General features: G+C 38.4%; 1 protein-coding gene across 1 annotated transcript in view; it reads left to right on the top strand.

Moving 5' to 3' along the window:
* The window catches only part of COL6A5 (collagen type VI alpha 5 chain), a 94,498-nt gene extending 66,939 nt beyond the window's left edge, over positions 1 to 27,559 (top strand). Inside the window, exons 36-40 of the mRNA XM_039242234.1 lie at positions 1,897 to 2,105; positions 15,400 to 16,089; positions 17,450 to 17,546; positions 18,287 to 18,519; positions 27,515 to 27,559. Of these exons, the coding sequence (XP_039098165.1) occupies positions 1,897 to 2,105; positions 15,400 to 16,089; positions 17,450 to 17,546; positions 18,287 to 18,519; positions 27,515 to 27,534 (1,249 nt within the window). The 3' untranslated portion in view covers positions 27,535 to 27,559. The remainder of the gene's footprint in view (positions 1 to 1,896; positions 2,106 to 15,399; positions 16,090 to 17,449; positions 17,547 to 18,286; positions 18,520 to 27,514) is intronic.
* The last annotated feature ends 380 nt before the right edge of the window (positions 27,560 to 27,939 follow it).

Raw genomic sequence — 27,939 nt, 5'->3', positions numbered from 1 at the left:
CCAGAATAGAACCCACAGTTTAGGCTCAACTGCCTCGACCTCACTTCTCATCTCTCCACACCACCAGCGCTAAGTTCTGGCCACATTGGACTCTTGTCTGCCTTGTGTGAACTGTTGCTTCACCCTCCCGGGTTTCTGGTCACACCGCCTGAAGCTCTGTTGCTGCCAGTGAAATCTTATCCATCAACCTTCACCCTGGTTGAAGCTGTCTCCTCTTTGATGCCCATTTTTACTTTCAGAGTCCTTACTTTCTTGTACCTTCTTATACCTCGGTAGAGGCATTATAGTTTATCCCAATGTCATGTGTCACTGAAGTCTGGGGTTGCATAGGATTCCTTGTTTCATACCCCAAAAGATAGCATAAAAGGCCCCACACTGTAATTGCACATGTAAGTATTTTTTCTTAAAATTGTATCCTAAATAACAATATAAATAATTGGAATGAATCTTGAACCTCAAACAGAATGATTAGCCCTTTTGGTTTCTCTGTACTTTTCTATTTCCCCAAGCTTGGATCCCTGACTGCAGCCTTGCAGAAGCCTAGATTTAAGCCCATAACTGCTCCTTCCTCTCAGGTTGCCATTAAGCAAAGAGCTTCTCAGAACAGGTAAGGTCTCTGACACATATCCAGAAGCAAAACGGCAAGATGAAGCATTCTCAGAACTCATGCAGCTACGTATTCCTATAATGTCAGATTGCATTTACTTGATAGTTTAGCAAGGAAGTGCCAGCAGCCAAACCTGAAGCAATAAGGCACTGGTGTCATGTGAAGCAGTATTTCCCTACAGTGGATAAGTCATAAGTTCACTTAAAGGCAAATCCAATCTTACAGAACTGTAGGTGAAATATTATAATGTGATTCAAATATGTGTAAACCTAAATCTAGCTGCAAATACTATGTTTACAGTTCTCGTGCCACTGTCAGACTAAAATAAATGCATCCCCTCCAAGAAAACTCAGGAAAACACAAATTCAAAACCCTAATTTAAGATAATGGATGATCCTGCTTTGCCAAAATAGAATTTCTGAACACTAAAAAAATCTAGCACATATTGGTAAACAAATGTAAAATATGATGTGTGTTGTGGAGGTATGTCTGCTTTTAGCTTGTCTGTTCTGTTGCTTGAGGTCCTAATTCCTCACCAGTTGTCCGCACCCGTACTGTTGCAGAATTATGCGTATTGTGTGTCGTGATATCGTTGGGCTTTAACTTGGGATGAATGTATCATTCATCTTTTTTCCCTTTCCTCATTAACTCTCAACAAGTTAAAGTAATAATACCACTGGGTGCCAAACATTAGTAGCAAACACAGATGTGAACATGAACATTGGAATCAGGTAAAGGTGCCTAAATAGAATGAAAGTAAAAATCAACTTGTATTGAATACGTTCTCTGTCATCATCTAAATAAAAACACGGCATTGTCAACTTATGGAGAATCCTTAGACTCCTAAGAATATAAATGTAGGTCCCATTTTAAGAGCTATGGTGTCAATGAGGTAAATTTTGTATAGTCTTACTCTCAGAGCAGTTTTTAGTAAATTACTATTTTCTATATTTTCTGTGGGGATTGATATCAATATGAGAGATTATATGGTGGTTCCAAGTAACCTATCATTGAGTTTCTTTCATTTTAAACTCTGTGGCAAAATCAGACTTGGTTTATTCCAAAGTAATGGTTATTAGGCAATAAGCAGATGGGGGAATTTTTATTTATCAGTTTATAGTTTTTAAAAATAAGAAAATCTTAATAATTTTATTGAAATGAATTTAGATTTTTGCCACCTGGATTTCCTTTAAGAAATGATTAAGTGATATATCACATTGTTAGGAAATCTTATTTGCATTCCCCAAAGCTGTGGAGATTCACCTAAAACTTTCCGTTTTATCTGCTAGATTTACTCCTGAGCCACACGAGATTTCTTCAGGAGAAAACAGCTTCACTGGCCGGGAATTAAGTGCCGTGAAGGACTCATCCTTTGTGTTGGAGGACAGTGGAAGTGATCACTTGGTTTATGTCCCAAGCCAAATACTTATGCCTCAAGAATTAATGATTAAATATGAAAAAGATCAGGATTCTGAAGAAATTGCAAGTTTTACATCTGGTAAGGAAATGAAAAGTGATGATGGACATTTTTAAATGACGGGGTCCTCATCTTTTAACGCTAGCAGAGAATCAAGTAAAATTAAGGGTGTTCTCTAAAGCAACTTTTTTCAAGTCCAACATAGTAGCTACAACTACTGCTTTTATTGAAAATGAAGATTGAAGTGGCAACAGGCACCACGGATGGGATCACTGATATAAGCTCTAAGAAATGTCCCTGATATTCTCACCAAACTTAAGATTTCTCTAGCCTCCACAGCTTAACAGGTTAGTGTGATGTAGAAGGAAACAGTACAGAGAACATCGGAGCAAAGGAAGGATTAAAATCACTTTAAAAGTTGGCCGGGCCAGTGCCTCAGATGTTGTGATTGCATGGGAAGGTATGTTATTTTGGAGGTACTTGGAAATGACAAAGCACACACTTCCCCGCTGCCCCTCTATGCATCTGAATGGCAAAGCAAGAATACTGTATCTTCTGGCAGGTTCAGTAGTTTCAAACAAACCAGATACATAGGACTTTTGTCTGTGTTTTCATGAACGAGGGTGACATTCTGAACAGGCTTCACCCATTTCAGCTGTGCACCTACAGGTTTCCAAAATGCTTATTTGGCCAGAATGCTCACATTTCAAGCATTATGTCCTAAGTATCATGTATGTTGTTAGAGTATACAAGTTTAATAGAAAAAGGGGCCAATTTCATGCCACTTATTCCTGAGCATGCATCATACTCATTCTCAGTAATTTCCTTGGATAAATGGCCTCCCTATTTATGAAATATAAATACTTCAACTTTATTGTTAAAATGACTGTACTTCCCCTTTTGAAGCTAGAATTAAGAATAAAAAAGTCAATCATTAGTTGAAAAATAAGGCATAAAGAAAGAGATAATGCAGTAAAACTAAATGTCTGTAGTACTGTGGCATTAAGACATTCAACTGTGCATCGTTTTAGTTAAACAATTTTTATTGTTGTATAGACATAGCTTCAGCAAGAGAATAGAATACTTCTTTTTAATGGATTTAGTTAATTTTCAATGTTCATTTCAATGATACGGTACAGGAATTTATTATGGCTTTGTTTAAAAAGAAGAAAAAGGAAAAAAAATAAGTTGCTTGGCAGAACAAATACCAGATAGAATACCAAACTGTCAATTGTGATTATTTTGTAAGAGGTAAGCATTCTAAAGTCTAAGAACTCAGAAATGTGAATCTTTTCAGGAAAAGATAGATATGACTGGATATTTAAGGAAAAAAGAAAAATAAACTGATCTTTGTTGCCATTTTGTTTCAATATTTTTATTTATTGCTAGGAGAGAGAGAGACAGCGTGAGCAGGGGAGGGTTAGAGAGAGAGGGAGACACAGACTCTGAAACAGGCTCCAGGCTCTGAGCTGGCATTCAGCACAGAGCCCGACGCGGGGCTCGAACCCACGAACCGCGAGATCATGACCTAAGCGAAAGTCGGACGCTTAACCGACTAAGCAACCCAGGCGCCCCTTTGTTGCCATTTTTTAAATGTTTATTTATTTTTGAGAAAGAGAGAGGCAGAGCAAGAGTGGGACAGAGAGAGAGAGAGACAGAATCCAAAGCAGGATCCAGGCTCCTAGCTGTCAGCACAGAGTCGTGGGCTCAAACCCATAAACTGTGAGATCACGACATGAGGCAAAGTCGGACGCCTAATCAACTAAGTCACCCAGGTGCCCATGCTGCCATTTTTAACAACCATTGTTCAGTAATATTAGACTTTGCATTTGGTTTTCCAGACGTTAGAGAACTGAGATACTTGTAGCCAGCAAAAGGTCCATTTTGGCTGAACAAACAATTGCCCATGGCTCTAGTAGGAAAAAATGTAGACTGTTAGCTGCTCCTCCCCACTTTATTTCTCCTGGAGTGGGTTGACATATATTGGGAGTTCCGTGGAGGATTTTGTTATGTTGCAAACAGTGTGAGTGTCAGACCTAAGGATAAAATATATTTTTTAGCTCTTAAAATAAATCTGAGTTTCAGATTATTGTCTAGGGACTTTGTGCTATTTTCTTTCTTTTCTTCCCTCCCTTCCTTCCTTCTTTCCTTCTTTCCCTTTCTTTTCTTCCCTTTCCTTCCTTCTCTTTCCTCCCTTCCTTCCTCCCTCTGTCCCTTTCTTTCATTATCGTTAGCCAGTTATAAAAACCTGCTGACAACTCTGTATATAATGTGCTGCCCTTGGAAAGTACTTTGTGGTTCAGATATTGTATTCAGTTGCTAAGAGAGATGAGCTTTGATTAGTTTCAGGTGTATTCCACATAAAAAAGTTGATAACTTGGATAAGCACCTCCATATGCTGTACTTATTACTCATTTGTACTCTGATGCGGATGGCTGATTGCTGATCTTTCTGCCCTTGGGGAAAGTCAGGAATCTGAACCATTTAAGAAATGTATAGTTTCCAGAGTCCCATGTGCTGGTGGTGAGTTGTGTATCTTTCACAGGAAGCACAATCACTATCTCTCTACCTGTGTCCCTCCCTATGCTTCTTACTACCTGCTCTGGTTTCCAAGTTTGTCTTCAATTCCATTACTTTTCCTGGCCCTTTATAGCAGCTAAAGGACAGTCTGTATCAGAATCACCTGAAAGTCCTTCATAAACACAGATTGCTAAACCCTCTTCAGAATGACTGCTTTAGGGGTTTGAGTGGAGAAGAAAAGGCTATGGGCTTTAAAACCACTGGTGATTTTTGTATGTCCTCAAGCTTGAGATCCACTATCCCAGGGATTCTCAAAGTGTGGTCCCTAAACTAGCAGCACCACAGCCCCTGAGAATGCGTTAAAAAAGTAGCTTCTCAGCATTCATCTCAGACCCACCAAATCAGAAACTCTGGGGCTGGGGCTCAGCAATCGGCGTTTTCACAAGCAGCACAGATGACTCTTACACAGGTTGTGTCTTCAGAACCACTGCTTACCCTACCACTTTGGGGTACCAGATTTGCTTTGCATTCTCAATGGAGCTGAAAGCAATTGCGTATTTAGTATCACAGAACAGAAGTGGGATTTTCTGTTTCTGAAGGATTCCAGGTGAACTGCATTATGATTTTATTTTATTTGTCTAAGACCACTGAACACTCATCCCTCCCTCCCTCCATCTAACATCTAACAAAACTCTTTTTAAGATCTAATATATAGAGATAATGTAGAGATAATATCATGCATTTGACCACAACATCTGCCATATAAAAATTCTTTGGAAAAGTCAGTCCTTCCCAATTATGTAACAATGAAATACACATAGTTCTTTGGAATTATATAATGAAAAATGGGTGGTTTAATTCTAAGCATCTTGCAAGTGTAGTACATTCATCAAGCATGCTATGTTAACCAATATTTAGGATACAGTTAGTCTACTTTCAAGATTAAAGAAGAACAAGACAATTTGTAATGAAACATTAAATACCCAAATTTGACCTAGGGCTCACTCATATCTTTAAGGGGTCTCAGGCCATAGGATGATTTCAACTGATGTTCTTTTCAATGAATTTCATCCAGTAATGAGAAGCAACACTTCTCCCTTTCAACTTATTCGGAATTGTGCTTAAGGGAATTTGTACAGTCTTTGTTTCACGTTTTTTATTTTTCTAACTTTAATCTGTTTCCAATCTACAAATCAGCTTTTTTTTTTTTTTTTTTTTTTAAGCCAGTATATCTTTTGACTGTGACTCAATCACAGGGTGTTAGAGCTGAAAAGATATTTAGTGATTACCTCTTGCAAATTCATCTGGGGGCAACCTGCCTTAGGAGACTTACTGCAATGTCTGGAGATGATTTTTGTTGTCACAACTGGAAGGTGTTACTAGCATCTAGTGGGTAGAGGCCATGGATATTGGTAAACCTCTACAATGCCCAGACTTCCCCCTCACAACAAAGAATTATCCAGTCAGACTGTCAATAGTGGGAGAAACCCTGTTTTAGAAGAAACTTCATGCCCCTAAGGTCATTCAGGAAGATTCAAAATAGGGACTCAATCTCTACACCCTGTCCACTGTTTCCCTATTATACTCTCAAAATTCTGTTAATTTTTAAAAAAATTTTAAAAGCACAAAAAAATGTTAAGAATCTCAAATCAGGGGCACCTGGGTGGCTCAGTCGATTAAGTGTCCGACTTCGGCTCAGGTCACAATCTCACAGTTCATGGATTCAAGCCCCGTGTCGGGCTCTGTGCTGACAGCCAGCTCAGAGCCTGGAGCCTGTTTCAGATTCCATGTCTCCCTCTTTCTCTGACCCTCACCTGCTCATGCTCTATCTCTCCCTGTCTCTCAATAATAAATAAATGTAAAAAGAAAAATTTTTTTTAAATCTCAAATCAAATAATTTAGCAAACAGCTATTTGTAGTGTAGAATTCTTTGGTTTTTCCATAAGCATATAGGTTTACATAGTTTCATTCAATTGGATATTCTGATTTTCATGTAATATGTTATGTTTTACATATTGTTACAAGCTTCATACTGATTTTTCTGTGTCCTCATAATGTTGCTTTCAATGAATGCATTTATTTATCTCTTGTTCAACACTTACCTTGCTTCTAAGTTTTGCTGTCGTGTATTGAACTTGAATATATTATCTTGACTTGTGCTAAATTTAAATCTGTACTGGAATTAAATGCAGCAGAATTGGCTTCTGGGTCCCCGGTGGAACACCACTGGAATGTTCTACTTTCATGTCAGTATATATTCTAAGAAGGAGGTCAGTGATAAAATTGTCATATCTGAATTTTATTTTATTTTTTAAATGTTTACTTGAGAGAGAGCAAGCGCACGTGAGAGCATATGAGAGCTGGGAGAGGGGCAGAGAGAGATGGAGAGAAAGGATCCCAAGCAGGCTCTGTACTGTCAGTGTGGGGCCTGCTGTAGGGCTTGATCCCATGAACCGTGAGATCATGATCCAAGCTGAAATAAGAGTCCAATGTTTAACCGACTGAGCCGCCCAGGAGCCCCTGAATTTTAATGTTTTATGGACTTTTTAGGAAATTTCAACAATCTTGATGTTCTTTGGGGGATAAACTGAGTTTCCTGATTAGTTTAAGATATGTAAGACAACCAGTTTTAGTTGTCTTCCATGAAGGTTTTGCATGTGGACAAAACTAATGCGAACTGATTGCTCAGGGTATGTTGAGTTTTTGAATTCAAATACACACAGCGGTTGCTTCTGTATGTCTCACGCAATCATTTATTGAAAGTGATAAAGCAATGTTGTAGAGTACTAGTGAGATTTTTTTCATGTGGACTCTTTTTTATGGAATAAAATGTGGATGCTTGAAGTAGTAATTGGGTGATAGTGATGATGGTGGTGGTGGTAGAGATGGTGTTGGCCCTGGGGGTAGTGAAGACAGCGGTGGTGATGCTGTTAGCTGTTGCTGCTGGTGGTGGCAGACGTGGGTGGTAGAGATGTTGGTGGCAGTGATATTGTTGATGGCAGGGATGGAGGTCGGGGTATGAGACTGGGGTGGTGATGATCCTGGTGGTGATACTGGTAGTGGTGTGGAGGTGACAGTGACAGCCCCCACTGAAGGCTTACTGTATGACAGCACTAAGCATTTATGTGTATTTTCCATGATTACGCAAATGTCCTTTCATGTAGCAAATATGTGTTTTGCTCCTGTTCTGAGTTAAGCCCTGAGCTAGTCTCTTTGGGGGGTTAGACAGGTTTTGGTTTTTTGGTTATTTTTAAAGATTCAGAGGCCGTCTCTTCAAAGAGCTTGTGGTCTGACAGTGTCGAGTATATTCTATGTGTACAAAAAACCCCACATATCACAAGTCAGAGAGTATTCAGTTTAATTAAAAGTGCAGATGGAATGCTTTGGTTATTCCGTGCGGTACAGTTCTCAAAGCACCATGTGCGCTCTCTCACTTGATGATGGAACGATGCCTGAAGAATAATCGTAACCACAGAAGCTGCTGCTTACTTGGTGCAACTCTGTGCCAAGCACATGCTAAGCACATTATATACATGATTTCATTTCATCTTTAGCAAAAAGTCTATCATTTTTATTATCATTACAGTTTGTGTTTTGCAGAGAAGTATATTTAACATGCAGAAGTTAAGAACTTCAAGCAAAACCATACCACTTTAAGTGGTAGAACCAGGGTTCAAACCCACGCCCATTTACTTTTATCTGTGTGTGCCCTTTTGCCTGTTGGGGCCATTGTCTGCATTTACAGATGAGGAAATATATCCAGTTGCCAAATTTGAGAATAAGTTCAATCACATGATCACTTGGGAGACTTATTTCTAAATAATTTTGGTAGTGCAATTCTATTTTAAAATTTTAATTTTATTAAAAATAATTCCTACTTATAAACTCATCCAGAGGCTATAAGGCCAGAATAAGTTGACTTTATAAAGTGTTTACAAACTCATCTGGAGGCCAGAGCACAGAAAAACACCATAAAGACCAAAATCCCAGATTTGGTTGGTTTGGATCTAAATATCTAAGGCATGCATCACTTTTTCTCAGTATGCTGGTACCTTCTGCAGACTGTTGTTTCGGAGCAAGAAGCAGACAGCAAGAGTGAATCTTTCAGGCTAAGTGTCACCTAGAAAAGTCTAGGCCAACAAAGGCATATTAATTCTAAGTCTTTGGGAGCAAAAGATGAAATCTATTTTAAGACCTTCACTAAGTCTTTGGGGGCAAAAGATGAAATCTGTTTTGACCTTCATCTTCTACTTGTTCAGGCAGACAGGGGGAAAGAGGACCTCATACAACAAAACAAGGGAGTTTTTCATGTGTCTGTGTTTTCCTTTGGAGTAAAATCAATGACACACAGTCACACATCCTCTTGAGCCTCCGTCCCATGCTTTCCCAGCTTAGAGCTCGGCCAGTGACCTCAGCAGACAGGAGGGAGGACAGGCCTGGGGTGGCAGTTTTAAATGGAAAGGTACCTAAATTATTGCCAACTTCTCTGTAGTTAAGCATTCATAAACACAACAGAATGAGGTTTCTCATTTCCAAGAGCACACTCATGAATGCATGTGCAAGCTGACTTTGCATGTTTTCTTATGGAAATTATGATTTATGAAATACAGTAACGTGGGAAGGATTTTCAGATATCTGAGACTTTTCTATTTGTTTATTTCCCTCTAAAAATTATATTTGTGGAGTACTGAGGATATGTTAGGCATTGTGCAAACTTTATTTAATTCTCTAAAAAACCTTATAAGGTTATGGTTTATTTGTTTTTTTAGGTAAGGAAACTGAGATATGGAGGGACTCGGGGTCACAGGTAACAAATGGCAGAGACAGGACTCAAACAAACTCCAAAGGTTTGGCTCAAAACCACTGTGCTACAATGCCTAGAGAAGACAAAATTGCAAAATTTATTTAGTTCATCTAGTTGCCTACTTTTCGAAGAAAACTTTCTCTAGTGGCTTCAGTCAGAAGGAGTTGCAATTGACCAAGAATCACATTCTTCAGATCAGGTCCCAGGGCCTTTGGCGAGGTGGTTAATGTGTCCCTTAATGTGTCTGCAATGTTCTCATATCTCATGACCAGTCCTTGAGTTACACGAGTGCGGCTCAAATTCTGCCTCTTCCCCTTAGAGGCTGTCATTTCTTGGCCAAGTCGTTTTCCCTCTCCAAGCCTTTGCTTGCTCATCTGTAGAAAGGGAATGATGATAATCCCACCCTCACAGTGCCTTGTGGAAGGTTAAATGAGAGAAGGCATGCATAGAGCTGAGCACAAGACCTAAAGTGAACTGAATGCTCAATTAAATACTCAGAAAGTGGGAAAGCAGGAAAGAAAACATGGCCAACCTCATGGGAAGTCTGACAAAACAAGGTTAACTTGAAAACCTCAGCTATAGCTCATGTGGAGAAATATGCACATAAGGTAGTCTCAGTTGTACATGTGGCTTGCCTATGAAGAACATATGGCTTATTCTGGCCCCTGGACAAAGGGGCAGATCACTGGATAACTCACACATGTCCTGAGGTTTCTCAGAAATACCATGAAAAGCAGCATAGCTACTTCATAGCATACCTAATCCCAATCCAAATGGCTCAGCTCCTGAAGAGTCTCCCTTCTCTCTAAGTTCCATTTCCACCACCACTTCTCCCTAGAGTTACTGGAGCATACATGGTGTTATAGCTTACATGTTGGCCAAAGTTAGGCTAATCTCCAGGGGCACTTCCCTGGAAACCTAACTAGATCCTTCATTCCTTCCAAGCCTCCTCCACAATAGAGTGAGCCAACCCTTCTTCTTCTGCCATTCTGAGGAAATTCTTCCATTGCTTGAAGATGGGAATTTGGCTTCTTGACATTTCCAGAAAATACACAGCATTGCTAGGAGCTATGGGTATATTGTATCCACAGTCCTGCCAGGTTTTCTTGAAGGAAAATATTTTTTGTGGGCTCACCCTCGCTAAGTAAGATAAATTTAACTCAAAGTGGAAAAATCATTCTTTATGTTCAACTAATTTAGAGTTTTGGAACCATAAGCATCTACATTTAGCTTCTTGAATCTCATGCTAATCCTTTAAGTAGGAAGAGAGCCTATGTTTATAGGTTTTGTAGACAAAAATACACCCCATTAGAAAATAATCCTGCTGGGTACTTTTGGAAAGGATTGAGATTTTGCTCCAATATAAAGAGACAATTGGGGAAAGAAACAGTAATCTTTTTGATATAAGCATCCATGAAAAAATAAGTCAACCTTCCTCTTCTGTCAAAACATTTATGAAATACTTTTTCTCATGCTTCAATGAAATGTGTTGACTGACCTTTATAAGGAAGCCAGAATGCTTTAGTTGGAAAACAGAGATCCTAATGACAGAGCAGGTGGTGGTTATTAACTCCAGGTTGGTAAACTTCAACATGACAGAAATGACCACTTAACTGATCTTCATTGTTGCTAATACACTATAGCCAAGAACTCTAGAAGTGTTTTTGGTGGTGATGTTTTAGGGCTAACATGTGTTACATAGCAGTCACAGCAAGGAAGAATATTAAATAAATGCTTTTGTCTGCACTTCCTATTTCATATTTAATAATTTAATTAGAAACATTTATGGTGATAAAAAAATTCTGAGGAGAATTTGAAACTAGGTTCCTGGTGGGGAACGGGAGGCCCCCAAGTTTTATACATGCTTGCGAAATACGAAATCCTGTTCAGTTACTGCAGGTGTATTGATAAAGGAAGGATCTGGTATATAAATGATGAATTCTTAGCCCTTTTTTGAAAAGGAAGAGAACATAGGAACATCGCAAACAAAATGGCCAGTTATTACCTATTATATATCTCTGCATACACACTACACACACAACAATAGTTTTCAGGATGAAAACTAGACATCAGAAATTGAAAGATTGGTCCCTGAGAGGCAGAAACAAATAAGGCAAACCCTATGCTTGCTACAGCCTACTGACATGGTGCAGAAAGGAGGAATTCAAGTGGAGCCCAGTGCACTCCTAGAGATGAAGATGTAGAGAGATGAGAACCCAGGGAGACCAAGATGGTAAGCGTTCCCAGGACAAAATACCAGAGAGGAGAAAGCTTCAAAAAGAGAGAACCCCAGAGATCTGCAGAGGGCCCCCTTAATTATTCAGCAGAGTAGTGACAGTACATGCATAAGAAAATGCCCTGAGCCTGGGGGAAGAACCATTAGAAAAGATTACAGAATAGCCCTGTTGCTCACAGAGGGCAAGGAACAAAGCCTTTTGCTGCCAGCAAGCCTAGAAAAATTCGTAATTCATAGAGTATGAGGGGAGAAAACTCAGGAAGGTCTTGTCTCAGTAATGGGGAATAATTAGCCTTAAATTAAGCACCGCTCTGAACTCACCAAATAAATCACAATAGCACGACCCAAAAAGATCAAAATGTCCGCATGTAACACGAATATTTATAGGAACACAAAAGTGTTCCACATCAAAAAAAGGAGCATTTCACAATATCTGGCACAAAAGAAAGTATGAAAACATGACCATAATCAAGAGCCATAATCATTCTAAAACAAAGCGGAACTGATACAGATGTTAGAATCAACAAAGATACTAAAATAGTTTTTTTAACTATATTCCATGTGTGAAAAAGTTAAGTAGAGACATGCAAGATATAAGAAAAAGATTCAAATAGAATATGTAGAGATAAAAGTTGTAATGTCTAGGATGAGGAATACATTGGATGGGATTAATACCAAATTAGATTTGGTAAAAGAAAATATCACTAAACTTGAAGATATAGCAATAGAAATAATTCAAAATAAAACTGAAGGAGAAAAAAAGATTTTTTAAAAGTAAAAAGAGCAACAGAGTTTCAATATCTTCTCTCAATAATTGGTAGAAAATCCTCACCTAATGGATATTTATAGAATACTCCACACAACAACAGAATTCACATTCTTTTCAATACACATGAAACACTTACCAAGATAGTCCTTATTGTGTGGGCCATAAAGCAATTCTCAAAACTTTAAGAGACAGAGTCATACCAACTATATTCTCTGACCAAAACAGAATTAAATTAAAAGTCAATAGTAGAAAGATCTTCAAAAAATCCGTAAGTATTTGGAAACTAAATGAAACACTTCTAAATAATCCATGATCAAAGAAGAAATCAGAAAGAAAATTAGAAAGTATTTTGAAATGAATGAAAATAAAATCACATTATGCCTGGGTGACTCAGTTGGTTAAGTGGCCCACTTCGGCTCAGGTCATGATCTCGCGGTTTGTGAGTTTGAGCCCTAGGTCAGGCTCTCAGCTGACAGCTTGGAGCCTGGAGCCTGCTTTATATTCTGTATCTCCCTCTCTCTCTGCCTCCCTTGCTCATGCTCTGTCTCTCTGTCTCCCAAAAATAAATAAATGTTAAAAAAATTTTTTTAAATCACAATATACCAGAATTTGTGAGATTCAACTAGCACAATACTTAGAAGGTCATCTATAGCATTAAAGAGTTAAGTTGATAAAGAAGAAAGTGTTCAAATCAATGACTTCAAATTTCACCTTAAGATATCAGAAGAGGAGGAACCGGGGGTAAGCAGAAAAAGAAAGGAAGTAATAAAATTAAAATTGAACTCAATGAAGTAGAAAAGAGAAAATCAGTAAAGACAAAGGGTGTTTCTTTGGAATATCAATAATATTGATTGGGGCACCTGGGTGGTGCCTGACTTTGGCTCAGGTCATGATCTCATGGTTTGTGGGTTCAACTCCCATGTCAGGCTCTGTGCTGACAGCTCAGAGCCTAGAGCTGGCTTCAGATTCTGTGTCTCCCTCTCTCTCTTTGCCCCTTTCCCACTCTGGCTCTGTTTCTCTCTCAAAAATAAGTAAACATTAAAAAATTTTTTTAAATGATAAACTCACCAGGAAAAAAGAAAAGACACTATTAATATCAGAATGAGAGAGGAAACATATTCTACACATATTTAAAGGATAATCAGAGAATATGATAAATAATATTATGCCTGTAAATTAGCTTAGGTGCAATAGATTTCTTGCAATTTTCACAAATTGCCAGAGCTCATTCAAGAAGTTATCTAAATAGCCCTAAACCGGGGTGCCTGGGTGGCTCAGTCAGTTAAGCGTCTGACTTCAGCTCAGGTCATGATCTCACAGTTTGTGGGTTCAAGCCCCATATCGGGCTCTGTGCTGACAGCTCAGAGCCTGGAGCCTGCTTCAGATTCTGTGTCTCCCTCTCTCTCTCTAACCCTCCCCTGCTCACTCTCTCTCTCTCTCTCAGAAATAAATAAAAAACATTAAAAATTTTAAAAAAATAAATAAATAGCCCTAAACCTATTAAAGAAATTGAATTTGTAGTTCAAAATTTCTCTTGTGAAAAACTCCAAACCAAAATGACTTCACTAGTAAATTCAACAAAACATTTAAGGAAGAAATAATACTAATTCTGCACAAACTCTTACAGGAAATTAAAGACAAAATTCTTTTCCAGCTCATTCTAGGAGGCCAGGTTACCATGATAGCAAAACCAGACAAAGGCATTACATGAAAATGAAAGTACACACCAATATTTCTCGTAAACATAGATGCAAAAATTCAAAACAAAATTTTAAGTAAATCAAGTCCAGTAATATTAACTTGATTGTTGTAATCATTACACAAGGTGTAGTGTTATTAAAATACCACATTGTACACTTTACAATTTTTATATAATTTTTATTTGTCAAAAAAAATCCAACAATGGATAAAAAAGGTAATGTGGAGTTTTCCCCAAAGTACACAAACATCTAATGGAGTATTTGCCCTGTTAATAACATTATCTATGGTGGTGTTTTTTGCATACTATTTCTATTATCAAGCTTTTATGACATTAATACAGGTTAATTGATTCATTTTCAAGGATTGTTGTGAGGAGTAAATAAAGTAATAAAAACAAAGCATTAATAATGGAGTTGAGCACAAATGGGGATCATTAAATTTTTCCCTGTTAGAATTCTACTTCTTGCTTGATTAGGTTTATAGACACACTTCTTTCATGGTAAAAAGAATATTGGCTACCTACTTTGCTTCACCAACCAGCCATCATCCCCATAGTTGTGGACATAGTTTTATGATCCCTTAGGCTTAGAGCAATGCTACTTGAAGTGCTGATCTGCAGCAAGATAAGACATTAGCACCAGAATATAAATTAAGGCCCTGTTTCCTTCACTGAGAAAGTCTTACTACAAAACAAAAGGGGACGGGGGGGGGATGGGGGTATCAGCTGAACTAACCAATATAGTTAGTAATGTAGATGACTTACAACATGGTGCAAGCTCCTTGTTTTGTCACGGGCCACTAAACTGTAGACTGGCACTTAACCAACATCTTAGAGTATTTAATGTCTTACAAAGAGTTTGGATTCTAAAGTCAGCATTTATACTTGCTCTCATGTATGTGCATATTTTGAACATGTGTATAAAGGTCCAAGTGTTTTTGACATCAATATATGTGACTTTGACATATATACTTTTAGGGTCACTGCATAATAATTAGATCCCATGCAAATGTGTACTTTAAATTTGTGATCATGTAGAGTGCACTAAAAATAGTTATATGTTTCTCATTTTGCATATGAAAAAAGCTAGAGGACCAATCAAAGATCTTTTTGACAAAGATCTGAGATGGGCTAGCAAATGTTTCTTTTCACATAACAGCCAGTGGTTTCCCATGCAGTGTGTGGAGAATATATCTGAGAACAAGTACTGTAATTGATTACTAATGTCTGCCGTGGGTGTGGAAATGAAACATGGCAAAAACCCATGATGTGTATTGGCCATCCCTGGATAGGAGTTCCAAGTCTAGCCTTCTACTAAAAAGAATGACTTGAGCTATTCTATTGCAGGACATGAAAACCATGGCAGAAAAGAAGAACCAGGTCTTACTTATGAACCTGGAGATACCTCTCTTCAAGAATATTACATGGATGTGGCTTTCCTCATAGATTCTTCCCAAAGAATAGGAAATGAGGAGTTTCAGGAAGTGAAAACTTTTCTAATCTCAGTGCTTGATTACTTTCACATTGCCCCAGACCCACTGACCTCCACATTAGGGGACAGAGTGGCAGTCCTGAGCTACTCTCCTCCAGGCTATGTGCCCAACAGTGAAGAATGCCCTGTCTACCTGGAATTTGATTTGGTTACTTATAACAATATATACCAAATGAAACATCATCTCCAAGACTCTTTTCAACAGCTCAATGGAGATGTTTTTGTCGGCCATGCCCTGCAGTGGACAATTGACAATGTCTTTGTAGGAACCCCCAACCAGAGGAAAAACAAAGTTATCTTTGTTATATCTGCTGGTGAAACCAACCCCTTAGACAAGGAATTCTTAAGAAATGCATCTCTGAGAGCCAAGTGTCAGGGTTACTCCATATTTGTATTTTCCTTTGGTCCTATACACAACTATAAGGAATTAGAAGAATTAGCCAGCCACCCACTGGATCATCACTTAGTCCAGCTTGGCCGAACCCACAAGCCAGATTTGAACTATATCACCAAGTTTGTCAAGCCATTTGTTCATTTAATCAGACGTAAGTCATTAAATCTTTTCTCTTCTATTGCTTTTGCAATGGATTTAATGTCTCTGTGTACAGTCCACCATTTTACATAGTAATATACTCCTTACCTCAGGGGAGAGTGGTAGAGTCTAAGGTGTGACAAGGAGGCAGTGAGAAAAATCAGAGAAAAATATCAGGTCTTACTGACCTTGAACTTTACTGCTGCACTGTCAAAGTCTTTGCCAGAAAAACCCCATACGGGTAAAAAGTTTCTCTTAACCCTAATCTGTTCACTATGTACTTGGTACTACGTACCAAATTCTTTAAATGGATTGCATCATTTAATCCTCAGTTCAGCTCTCAAAGGAAAGTACTGGTATCTCCATGTTACAAGTGAGCATATTAAGTAAGGTTCAGAAACATTAAATAAATTGCTCAAAAGCTCACAGTTTGATAATTGGTGAATCCTAGACTCAGCCTCAAGCATTCTGACCCCAGAGCTGTGCTTCTGTTCATTAAACTATATTTTAGTTCCTGTACCCTTAAGGAAGCACTCTGCTGCAATCGGTAATGCCCCACTACCACCACCCTCCATCTATTCCAAGGACTTCTGTTTTATCTTTCACTATAAATTACCTTTGTCTATGACCTTAATTCCTTTGAGCCATGGGAATGAATCTCTTCTAGAGCCTCTGTCCCAGACAGTTGTCTCAGGCATAGCCAGGCAGGGGCTTAAGGGTGTCTTTCTATAGTGGGGTTTTGAGAATGACTGCCCCAGCCTCTGTCCATGTGTTGTGATTTTAGACATGGGTATAGCAATATACCTAAGAGCTTGTAGCATCAAGCCAATCCTGGCCTGTGCTGGGATTGGGAGTGAGGCAGAGGCCACACTGAATAGTTATCTGCAGCTCCTGCAAATTTACCAGGGAATGATGGAGATGCAGATTATCTGCCACTCACAAAGCCTCAGAGCTCATGTAACCCATAAGAATCTTAGAATTCAGGATTTTTATATAGTAGCAAAAAAAATTATTCCTACTTCCAACCCCAAGGTAAATAAGGCAGACCATTTCAAAAGCTTAAGGTGTCTTCTGGAGAGATCTTCCTGTTAAAGGGAGAGAAACAGATGTTAGAAGGGATTAAGAAATGTCCTTGAATCATATCACAAGCCTGTGACATACAGAGCTTAAGAATTTTTGACTGAGTCACTGCTGTATCTCATTGACTTTGCCAATGAGGTATTGCAATGTCAAGGGTGTCTACTTTCCTGAGTCCCTTATCAATTTTATAAAATTGAATTGCTCTTGAAAACACCACAAGAAAAGATGAACTGCCTTTGGGCGATAGAATATAGAAGGGTAAAATTTAGATTAACCAGCCACTCTCTCTCCAGGTGCCATCAACAAATACCCCCCTGCAGATCTGATACCCAAGTGTGTTAACATCACCTCTCCCAACCCAGAGAACGTTGGCTCAGGAAACACTGTATTGTGAGTTGACAAAATCACGGTTTGAGTAATACTACAGCTGGACACAGTCCTAACGAAAATAATTTGAAATGAATGGGGTTTTAGTTTTCAGGATGCAAGTCTGGCTGTCGGATGCAGGTGTGTGTGTGTGTGTGTGTGTGAGAGAGAGAGAGAGAGAGAGAGAGAGAGAAATACTCCTGGGTTGCGATGACTGCCTAGATCAGATCTAGGGTTAATAGCAGATAGAATGTGAACCATATTAGAAAGAACCATGTTTCCATTTCTGTTGCTTTTAATAATACCTTATATAACACCACCCTAATAATGAGTACTGTCAAAACAGAAAACTTATAATATCAAAGGTTAGCTGTAGCAATTTTAGAGTAGAAGAAAAACACAAAAGAGAAAAAGTTGTGAAAGCAACAAAAGCATTCACCATTTAAAAAACAGAACCCATATGAAAACTGGTAGGAAGGATTCTCTTAAGTTTGATTTTGCAAAGTACAACCCTAAGTACTCAATAAAAATTCAGTCATGAAAATAATATTGCTTTGGAGTCCTAAACCCCTGATACGACATTCTAATTTCCCTTTAGAATATTAAAAATTGCCCCTGAGTCAGATTTCATCCACAAACTGCGTTAGAACCATTTCAATCACATGCATAAAATTGATTGCTGTTATATATCTGCCTGTATTTACATTTGATTCTGCAAAGGGCTTGGCTAATGTGTTTTTCATCTCTTTTCTCTGTCACCTCAGCCTTATTCCTGAGGTGTATGAAATAGAGACAGGAAACAGTGAGACAGGTTCCCAGGAGCAGCATTCCTTTGTACTAGGGAACAATCCTATTAATGGTTCTGGGACCACTACTGATTTGATCCAGAAGTTATACATGCTCTTTTCATCTGGAGAACTGATGATGAATGATAAGGAAGAGGCACACTCAGAAGAAATGCCAGCTCTAGCAGATGGTAAACAACAAGATAAAAAAGGTAACTTTGGGTACAATAGAATTGAAGACCCTGAAGTACCTTTGTTTGGATTTTCCCCTGGTGGAAGATGAGCAAGGATGAGCAAGGAGAACTCACTGGGACAGGTGGAGATGACACGATAGAGGAGCACCATCATCTAGGGCTGCAAGAGGTTCCCAAAATGAGGAGGCAAACAAGATAAAACTCAGAAAGGAAAAAAAAAAGGAATCAATGGGTCAATAGTGTTGGCAAAACCAGAACTAGAAGTAGATGTAAATGGTTGATGGAGGGTCAGGGAATGGAGACAGGAGAGGGATGAGAACAAAGACCACACAGGTCCGTGGTAAGCAAGCAGATCTGTACATCCTTGTGCAAAATGGGGGTGGGGAGGAGCTATACAATGAGCCGCTAATGTTTGAGGGTCTGCCATCTCCCAGAGCACCCTGGGCTTGCCTGCTCTGAGATGTGGGTGTCTAGCCCAGCCCCAGCCCCAGCAGTGCCTGGAATGGACAAGGCTGTTGTGGTTCTGAGATCTCTTTGGAGGCTGAGGGTAGATTCTTAGGCTACGTGAGGAGAAAATGGGATATGAAGAACAGGAAGCGATAGTAGACTCTGGAGCAGCTATTCTGCTATTTTGCTGTGTACCAAAACCATATGGGAAATTATTTTAAAATTTCTTGGGTATCTGCAAAAGCTACAAGCATATATTTCCTATGACCAGCGATTTTACTCTAATATATATGTACAACAGAAAAACATATATTGACCAAAAGTCATGTACTAGAATGTTCATAGCACCACTATTTGTAGTAGCCCCAAAGTGGAAACAAAAGTGCCCAACAGCAGGTATGATAAATAAATTTTGGTATGATTATACAATGAAATACCATATAGGTATGAAGTATCTATGCACAATGCTACATATGTATGCAATACAAATGAATACTTCACATATACATCTACACCATATGTATTAGATGTGGGTGTAATTGTAAACATAGCTAATGTATAGATATTGAACAAAATCAGCAAAATGATGGAAAATAAGAGAGATGAGGGTAGAGGAAATATAAAAAAATATAGAAAGGGGAGAGAAGTATAAGAAAAGAAAAATCAAATATAAATACAGTGCAATATCTAGTTCCAATCAAGATGGACTAAACACATACTGCTCTCTCTCCCACTGACTACAACTGAAAACTATGCCGAAAATACAAAAAGTCACTACCTGAGATCTCTGAAAGGTAACAAAAAGCAGATATATTGTGAAGGGACATGAGTTTACCATTTTCTTTTCTGTTTTCTTTTGTGGTTTTGTGCTGAGGGCAAACCCAGTCCTGTAAGTGTGTGATGGCAGTGGGGCAAGAGGCTAAAACTCAGTAGCACCCCCATATTTCTGGGCAGAAGAACTAGGAAAAAAGGCCCCATTTGTCAGAGTTCATGGAAGAAATCCCACTTTCTCCCTTTTTCTTCTCATGGTTTTGCTCTGAAGTGGACACAATTTGGAGCTGAGTGAAAGGCCAGCTAGCTAAAATGAAAGAGAAACCCTGTTTTTCTGGCCAGAGGAACTAGGAAGATAGGCCCTGTTGGCCAGTATGTGGGGGTAATCCCAGAGGCAAGAGAACTGGAGAAGGGGATCCTCTAATTCTAATTCTGAGAGCTGCATAAGCCTTCTACAGAGAATTATAACAGGACTTCAAGTCTACATAACATAATATTCAAAGTGTTCAGGACAAAATCTGAAATTAAGCAACATACAGTGACCAGGAGATGTGAGTTCTTGGAGGAAAAGACACCCAATGGACAAATCCATTAAATTAGCAGCTATGATAACTGTGCTCCATGAGATAAAGGCAAACAATTTGAACAGAAATAACACTCTCAGCAGAAACATAGAAATAATTTTTAAAAAAGAACCAAAAGGAAAGTTTAGAAGTAAAAAAATGTATACAGTGTCTGAAATTTAAAAAAAAAGTTCACTGAATGGGCTCAAAAGCATAAGGAAGATGACAAAAGAATCAGTGAACTTGAAGATAGACTAATTATATAATGTAGAGATTTTTAAAAGTGAACAGAGCCTTGGAGACTTATAGAACAATATCAAAGGGCCTAACATTTGTTTCATTTGCATTTTAGAAGTTGAGAGGAAAGTTACATTTATTCAGAAAAAATACATATTTGAGGAAATAATGGACAAAAAATATTACTCAATTAGTAAAAGATATAACTTTATAGATTTAAAAACCCCACTCCAGACACATCATTAACTGTTGAAAACCAAAGATAAGGAAATTTTTGAAGCAACTAGAGAAAACCTACATGTTTTAAAAAAAAAAAAAAAAGGAACAATTCTTCAAATGATCATAGATTTCTCATCAGAAACCATGAAGGCCAAGGGACAGTGAAACATCCTTTTCTTTAATGAAACCAAGGAACTCTGAACACATAATTTTTTATCCAGTGAACATAGCCCTCCAGAATGAAGGCAAAATAAAGATATTCTCAGATAAAGGAAAAGGAGGAGGATTTGTTGCTAGCAGACATGGGCTGAAGGAGAGCAGTGAGTTGGTGGTGAGGCCAGATGATGGGGACCAGATCTGAGAGAACATGCTGAGGAGGAGACCCAAAGGGAGATCAATGAGGGGATTTAAAAGGGAGGCTAGTTGAGTAAGAGAAAGTGGTAGGTACCAGCTGCAGCTCACCCATGGGCAGAGCCATACTGTCTGTAAGGTAATTTCATGTACATGGTGCCATTGAGTTCCCTCCAAAACCCTGTATAAGACACCCGAATTGATACCCCTCATATTTGGATGGAGAAACTGAAGCTCAAAGAGGTTTAGTGACTTCCTGGGACTTGATTCAGTGTGCTTTCCCAACACTGGAGGAAGGAATCAGATCTGAGATAGAGTGAGGGGATGTCTTAGTCAGCTCAGGCTGCTATAACAAATGCCACAGACTAAGGGGCTTAAACAACAATAATTTATTTTCTCATGGTTCTAGAGGTTCGGAAGCCCAAATCAGGGCACCGGCCAATTTGATTCCTGATGAGAGCTCTCTTTCTGACTCACAGACAGCCACCATTTCTTGCTCTGTTTTCACATGGTAGAGAGACAATCTTGGTGCCCCTTCTTCTTGTGCCTTTTTTATCAGATCACATCTCCAGCCTTATGACCTCACTTACCTCCTTACATACAGGCCCTGTCCCCAATATGGTCATGTAAGGGGAATGCCTTCATCAAATGACTTTGGAGGGACACAGTTCAATCCACAGCAGGGGATATAATTAACCATGTAATCACAGGAAATAACCCTATGAATCAGCATTGCCCAAGTTTGTGCATTGTAATGACCAAGGTATTTGTTGACAATTCCATAGTCCAGCCCACACTCTGCATTACTTAAATCACCTTCTCTGGGAGTAAGACACAGGCATCCATTTTTTTGAAGCTCCAGAGGCAATTCCAGTGAGCATACAAGTTTGGAAAACACTGCAATAAATCTCATTTGATTCAGTCTTGTTAGATATCTTGAGGTGAGATTCCTGCTGAAAAGGGTAAGGTTGGTGGACTCAAAAGGGTTATCAAGTAAACATTACTGATACTTTCTTGTTTCTTATTCTTCATAATTTCCTCCAGAAGTTTTCTCCATTTTTCTACTTAATTATATATCCTACATCTAGAAGTTGATGATGTCTTTACTCATTTCCCTCAGAGATTTCTAGCCAACAGCCTGAGATGGTAACATTTGGCCAGCTCTGGTCCAAGAAGTCAGTCTGAGTCTCTTCAGGCACTGTTAGTTTGGCTTCTTTCTTGGATTTTGCATAATCTTCAATGATTAGAATTTGAAACTGGAAGCACTTTAGAAATCATTGAGTTGTCCTGTATCTTTTTACTGATAAGGAAGTGGAAGCTACAGATGTCTAAAAGTCTTTACCAAAGAATATTCACAGTACCTAGTCCACACCATTTTGTCACAAAGATTTATACTCTACAATTATGTTTATAGAACATGAGTTCACCTTAAAGTTAATCCATGAAAGAAAGATAATAAAATCTGTATCTGGGTTGTTGAAAGGTTGAAGATGATACATATGAAGGTCAGAATACACACTGTGGTTGGCACATAATCAGCTAGTATTATCCCTGCATCTAAGTCTGGCAATACTGGGCAATTACAAATAAAAATACACTGTGAAGAGTGATCACCCTTTAGATGCTTATCTTTGCAATGCTTATCTTTGTTTTCCGGAAGACAGTGGGCTTTTTTTTTCATGTACCCTTTTCTTTCCTTCTGTTTTAATTTTATCTATCTACTTAATGCACAGATTTCTTTTTGCTCATTATAATGTACATTTACAAGATTTTCTTTTAATTTATTTATTGTCTAATCTACATCCAAGTTAGTTAGCATATGGTGCAACAATGATTTCAGGAGTAGATTCCTTAATGCCCCTTACCCATTAGCCTATCCCCCCTCCCACCACCCCTCCAACAACCCTCTGTTTGTTCTTCATATTTAAGAGTCTCATGTTTTGTCCCCCTCCCTGTTTTTATATTATTTTTGCTTCCCCTTCCTTATGTTCATCTGTTTTGTATCTTAAAGTCCTCATATGAGTGAAGTAATATATTTGTCTTTCTCTGACTAATTTCACTTAGCAGAATACCCTCTAGTTTCATCCATGTAGTTGGAAATGGCAAAAATTTCATTCTTTTTGATTGCCAAGTAATACTCCATTGTATATATATACCACATCTTCTTTATCCTTGCATCTGTCAATGGACATTTGGATTCTTCCCATACTTTGGCTGTTGTCAATAGTGATGCTATAAACATTGGGGTGCATGTGCTCCTTCGGAACAGGACACCTTTATCCCTTGGATAAATATCTAGCAGTGTAATTCCTGGGTTGTAGGGTAGTCATTTGCAAGATTTTAATGTGGATTTTTAAAAAGTGTAATTGTATTCCTTTTCCCATTATGCCAATTTAGGACTTGTTTCTTAGTCTTTATTTTTCTAGTATCAGGTTCAGTGTCTATCAAAGTGTGGTCTCTGGACCACCAATGTCAGCATCATCTAGGAAGTCATTGGGAATACACACCGTTGAATTCTACCATGGGCCTGCTGAATCAGAAACTCTGGAGTTGGGGCCCTCCAGATGATTCTAATGCAGGCTAGAGTTTGAGAACCATTGACCTACTGTTAACAGATATTGAGCCTAAATTACTCTTCTTTAATGGAAGTCCTCTCACTAGACATTAATAGGTAATTAGAAAAAAAAATTTCCTGTAAAATGTTGATAAGTAGATATCATTTTTGTAGGACTTCTCAGTGCCTTTAATGGGCTCATTTTCATTGTGATTCTGAGACAGGCTACAGTCAAACCACTATGACCACAAAATCTTGTAACAGCATCTTTTTGGGCTAGTATTTTATAGGAACCAGTTTGGGAAGTAGTAGTTGAAAGAGTGAATCCAGGGATCACTGGGTTGGGACTGGATTCAACTCCTATTTCTGCAATTACTGGTCATGTGATCTTAGGCACATTACTCTGTCTCTCTGAGCTTCCATTTCCCCTTCTGTAAAATGGGCATGATAATAAAGTGTACATCATAGGCTAATGTGATCACTAAATGAACACAGCACTTTGTGTGGAGCTTCAAACAGCACTTTGTGTGTAGTGAAAGCTTAATACATATTAGCTATTATTTAAATATTGTTGATGATGATGATGATGTTGATGATGATGACAGTGATGATGACAAATGACATTAGAGTTGATGGTCACAGTGGAAAGAATGTCAGCCTGGGAATGAGGAGATCCAGATGCTAATTTTGGTTCAGTCCCAACTAGCTTTGTGATCTCAAATAGTCACCACATTGCCTTGGTCTTCAGCTTTCTTATTTGTATAATGAGGAGCTTGGTCAAGGCCAGTGTTTTTATACTGGATGCTACTGGGGAACACAAAAGACTTCCCAGTGCATGGGTTTCTAAAAACTACTCTTAAAGGACTCTGTCTACTGAGAATGTCTCTATCTGAGGAATCATGGAGGCTCTCCTTTCCTGCCTTCCTTTTACAAATAGCCCCCCTCCCCCACCTCACACAAGAAATGGCATACTTCTCAACCATTCTTTTTAAAGATTTTGTTTTTAAGTAATCTCTACACCCAATGTCAGACTCAAACTCACAACCCCATGATCAAGAGTCACATGTTCTTCTGACTGAGCCAGCCGGGGAGCCTTTTCTCAGCCATTCTGAATCTGATTATGTGCTTTGCCCAGGTGTACATGGGAGGCATGGGATAGTGGGTGGGTGTCAAACAAGGAATCAAAATACTGGATCTGTAGGCCTCCTTGAGGCCATGTAAGGCCTCAAGTCTTTCCCATCTTGTATGTGTTTCTGTTAAGGAAAACATGTGTTGTAGAAAGAGGTATTTGAACTCATGTTTGGATGTTTGGAATTTGGGTATACTCTAGATCGAGGATGGTAGGAGTGATGATAACTTTCATTTAGTAATCTGGCCTCTTCCATTTCCCATAAGATGCACCTCTTCTTTTTTTAAATTTTTAAAAATGTTTATTTACTTTTAATGTTTATTTATTTTTGAGAGAGAGACACACACACAGAGCGTGAGCAGCAGAGGGGCAGAGAGAGAGGGAGACACGGAATCTGAAGCAGGCTCCAGGCTCCAAGCTGTCAGCACAAAGCCCACCGCAGGGCTCAAACTAACGAACTGTGATATCATGACCTGAGCTGAAGTCAGAAGCTTACCTAACTGAGCCACTGAGGTGCCCCAAAAGATGCATCTCTTCTGTGTGAGAAATCTGTGAGAACAAAGCAAAGAGTCTATAGTTGAAATGTTGAAGGAGAGCAATCATTGTTTCATTAGGCCAACAAAAATCGTAGCTTTAATCATTTACCTATGAATGGACTCATAAATAAGATGTCATCACATGACAAGGTGTTGATTGGTTTTACTATAAGGATCACTTCTACCAATTAGGCTCACTGCGAATATGTCCCATAAAGTGAATGAGCTAAGTAGGAGCTTCAAAATTCTGAAGAAAAAGATATATAAAATGGATTATAATAAATATTATTTTACCAAAAATATAGTAATAGCATACATGTCAAGTGTGCTTAATTTAGCAATATTAGAATTTTCCAGCCATATTTTAGTTTCTCAAGTTAAATGCCATACCCATAATTGAAAGATTAACTGGTATTGTTAATAGCCGTTTGATAAGTTTGGTGAAGGGTTTTGGGGTACATTTTCCAGAAGTGAGAAAATGTCATTCAGTGACTGGGTAACAGATTCTTTTGTAAAATCTTTTGAAAGATTATGGGGTCATTTTGGACACATAACTCAGAAAGAATTCAAAGAACTATTTGCTATTGCTCAAATAAAACTCCTTCAAAAACACATCTATTTATGTAAACTATTTATCAGTACCTAAGCCTATAATAATAAATATTAATAGAATTAATATTAAACCTTGCCTCACTCTAACAATAAATTGTAGTAGTAAGTAAAAATAATAGGGGAAAACTACACCTCTCAATAAGAAATGCATTTCCAGTAAAATTTTTACTTTTTTCTGATAGAATTACCAAATTTAAACATAGATGTTGTTTTGATAAATTGTAATGGTAATCCATTGGAAAAAAATGTTAATGCATAGAAGCTTATAGTCATATAAGATGAAAAATGTGCAATTAAATATACTTTTTGCTGCAGAGGATTATGATTAGGTAAATAATAAAAGGTTTTAAGGCATAAAAATATATTACAGTTAAATGAAATTCTATGGGGGAAGTGCAATGGAAATACACATTTAAGGAGAAAAGTAAACACTACAAAAGTAAACACTAAAAAATATCTGACTTTTAACTGTGAACATGTTTACATATATTTTAAATGGATAGTGGTGCTATCAAATCACTGTGATATTTAGATTCTATTGGGTAAGCTAAAGTAGAAATGTGACAGTTTTATTTTTAAATATCAGTTTTTATGATATGTCACAAATTACACATCCTTTTCTAATACTTAAACTCATAGTGAAAAAATAATTAAATGTTAACTTTAACATATGCAAGGCAAGAGTTCATGATTGTTTTCCTTTGAGATGGGTGTGTGAGCAAGTGTCTGAAGACAAGTAGATGAGATCATCTCTCATATCCTTCCTTGCTCCAGGTTCCCCGGAGCTGACCCCAGGGTGAGGATGTGTGTGCATGTGATTTACTGAGATCGCACTCACTGACAAGAGAAGCAGAAAGGGAATGGAGGAAACAAGACAGGGAAAGAGTGGAAGACAAACAAGGGTGTCATCTTGGGCAAAGTACCATAGAGCACTTGGTCTTTGCAGACACTCCGGCATGTTGAGTTAATGCTGCAGAGTCATCCTGACCTGAGACAAAGAAGTTGGGCTTTCTTACTCCCTCCTAGATCATTGACTGGCCAAGGGTTGGTTGTCTTGGGAAGGGCTTTAAACTCCAAGACACTCAACGCTGCATGTGATTAAAGCCATTCCAGCGGCTGGACAGCAGCCCTCCTAAGAATAGTAGGTGCTGATGCTGGAAGCAAAACTCACATGCGGGTGGTCAGGAAGGATGGGGAAAGAGAGATGGGAGGGGTAGGAATGCTGTCCTTGAAATTAACACTAAAAAAGAAGATCAGAAGGATTCTGGGCAGAGTCCTAGCTCTGCATATTCCTTCTAGCCCTGAATCCATGATACCAGCCACTGAATGTACTGAGTGTGAAATTTCAGATGATGAATGTACCAGCATTTTCCTAGGAAGAAGCATATCTATAGTTCTACTTATATGTTTGTATCTATTATCACATATTACTCATTTGTATCTATTATCACATCACCCTTTTATTTTGACCACCGAAAATGGCAAAACGATGTGTGCTCATTTCGTATGTGGGAAAAGAGAAGTCGAGTCTAGAGGAACATTTTAAACAAATCCAGTGACATTAAAAGCAAATTCATATTTTTATATTTTGCAGATGGTGAGGCCCCAAGATGATCATAGCAGGAAAGGAAGATAGCTCCATTGGCAATGTGTGATTCCACGTGGTTCTAACCAGAACGTGTAAATCATCTGCTAGAAGTAGAGTGGTGACCGGCAGGAATTTTTCATGAAACCAGTTGGCTAGTAACATGCTAAAGTTGTTCTGTTTCAAATCTGAGAAGGAAACTTTTCTGAGTGAAGACATCAATGAGCAGAACTGAGTGAGAAACTAGGAATGACTTCACTTCTTCCAAGAATTGGGAACTGATCGTGAAGAGTTAACTGAAGTTTTTCTTTGACACTCTGTACGGTTCAGGCAGCACTTCTGATGCTATATCTGCTTAAAGATTTTCATTTTCATCATGTCTACATCTCAAATCGAACTGTTGAGTAGAAAGCAGAGTTCGAATTTCCTAGGGA

The sequence above is a fragment of the Hyaena hyaena genome, unplaced genomic scaffold (assembly GCF_003009895.1).
Source record: "Hyaena hyaena isolate Hyena2069 unplaced genomic scaffold, ASM300989v1 scaffold_210, whole genome shotgun sequence".
In the NCBI taxonomy this organism is placed as follows: domain Eukaryota; kingdom Metazoa; phylum Chordata; class Mammalia; order Carnivora; family Hyaenidae; genus Hyaena; species Hyaena hyaena.
Note: the sequence above shows the minus strand (reverse complement) of the source record. Positions and strands in the feature narration are given on the sequence as shown.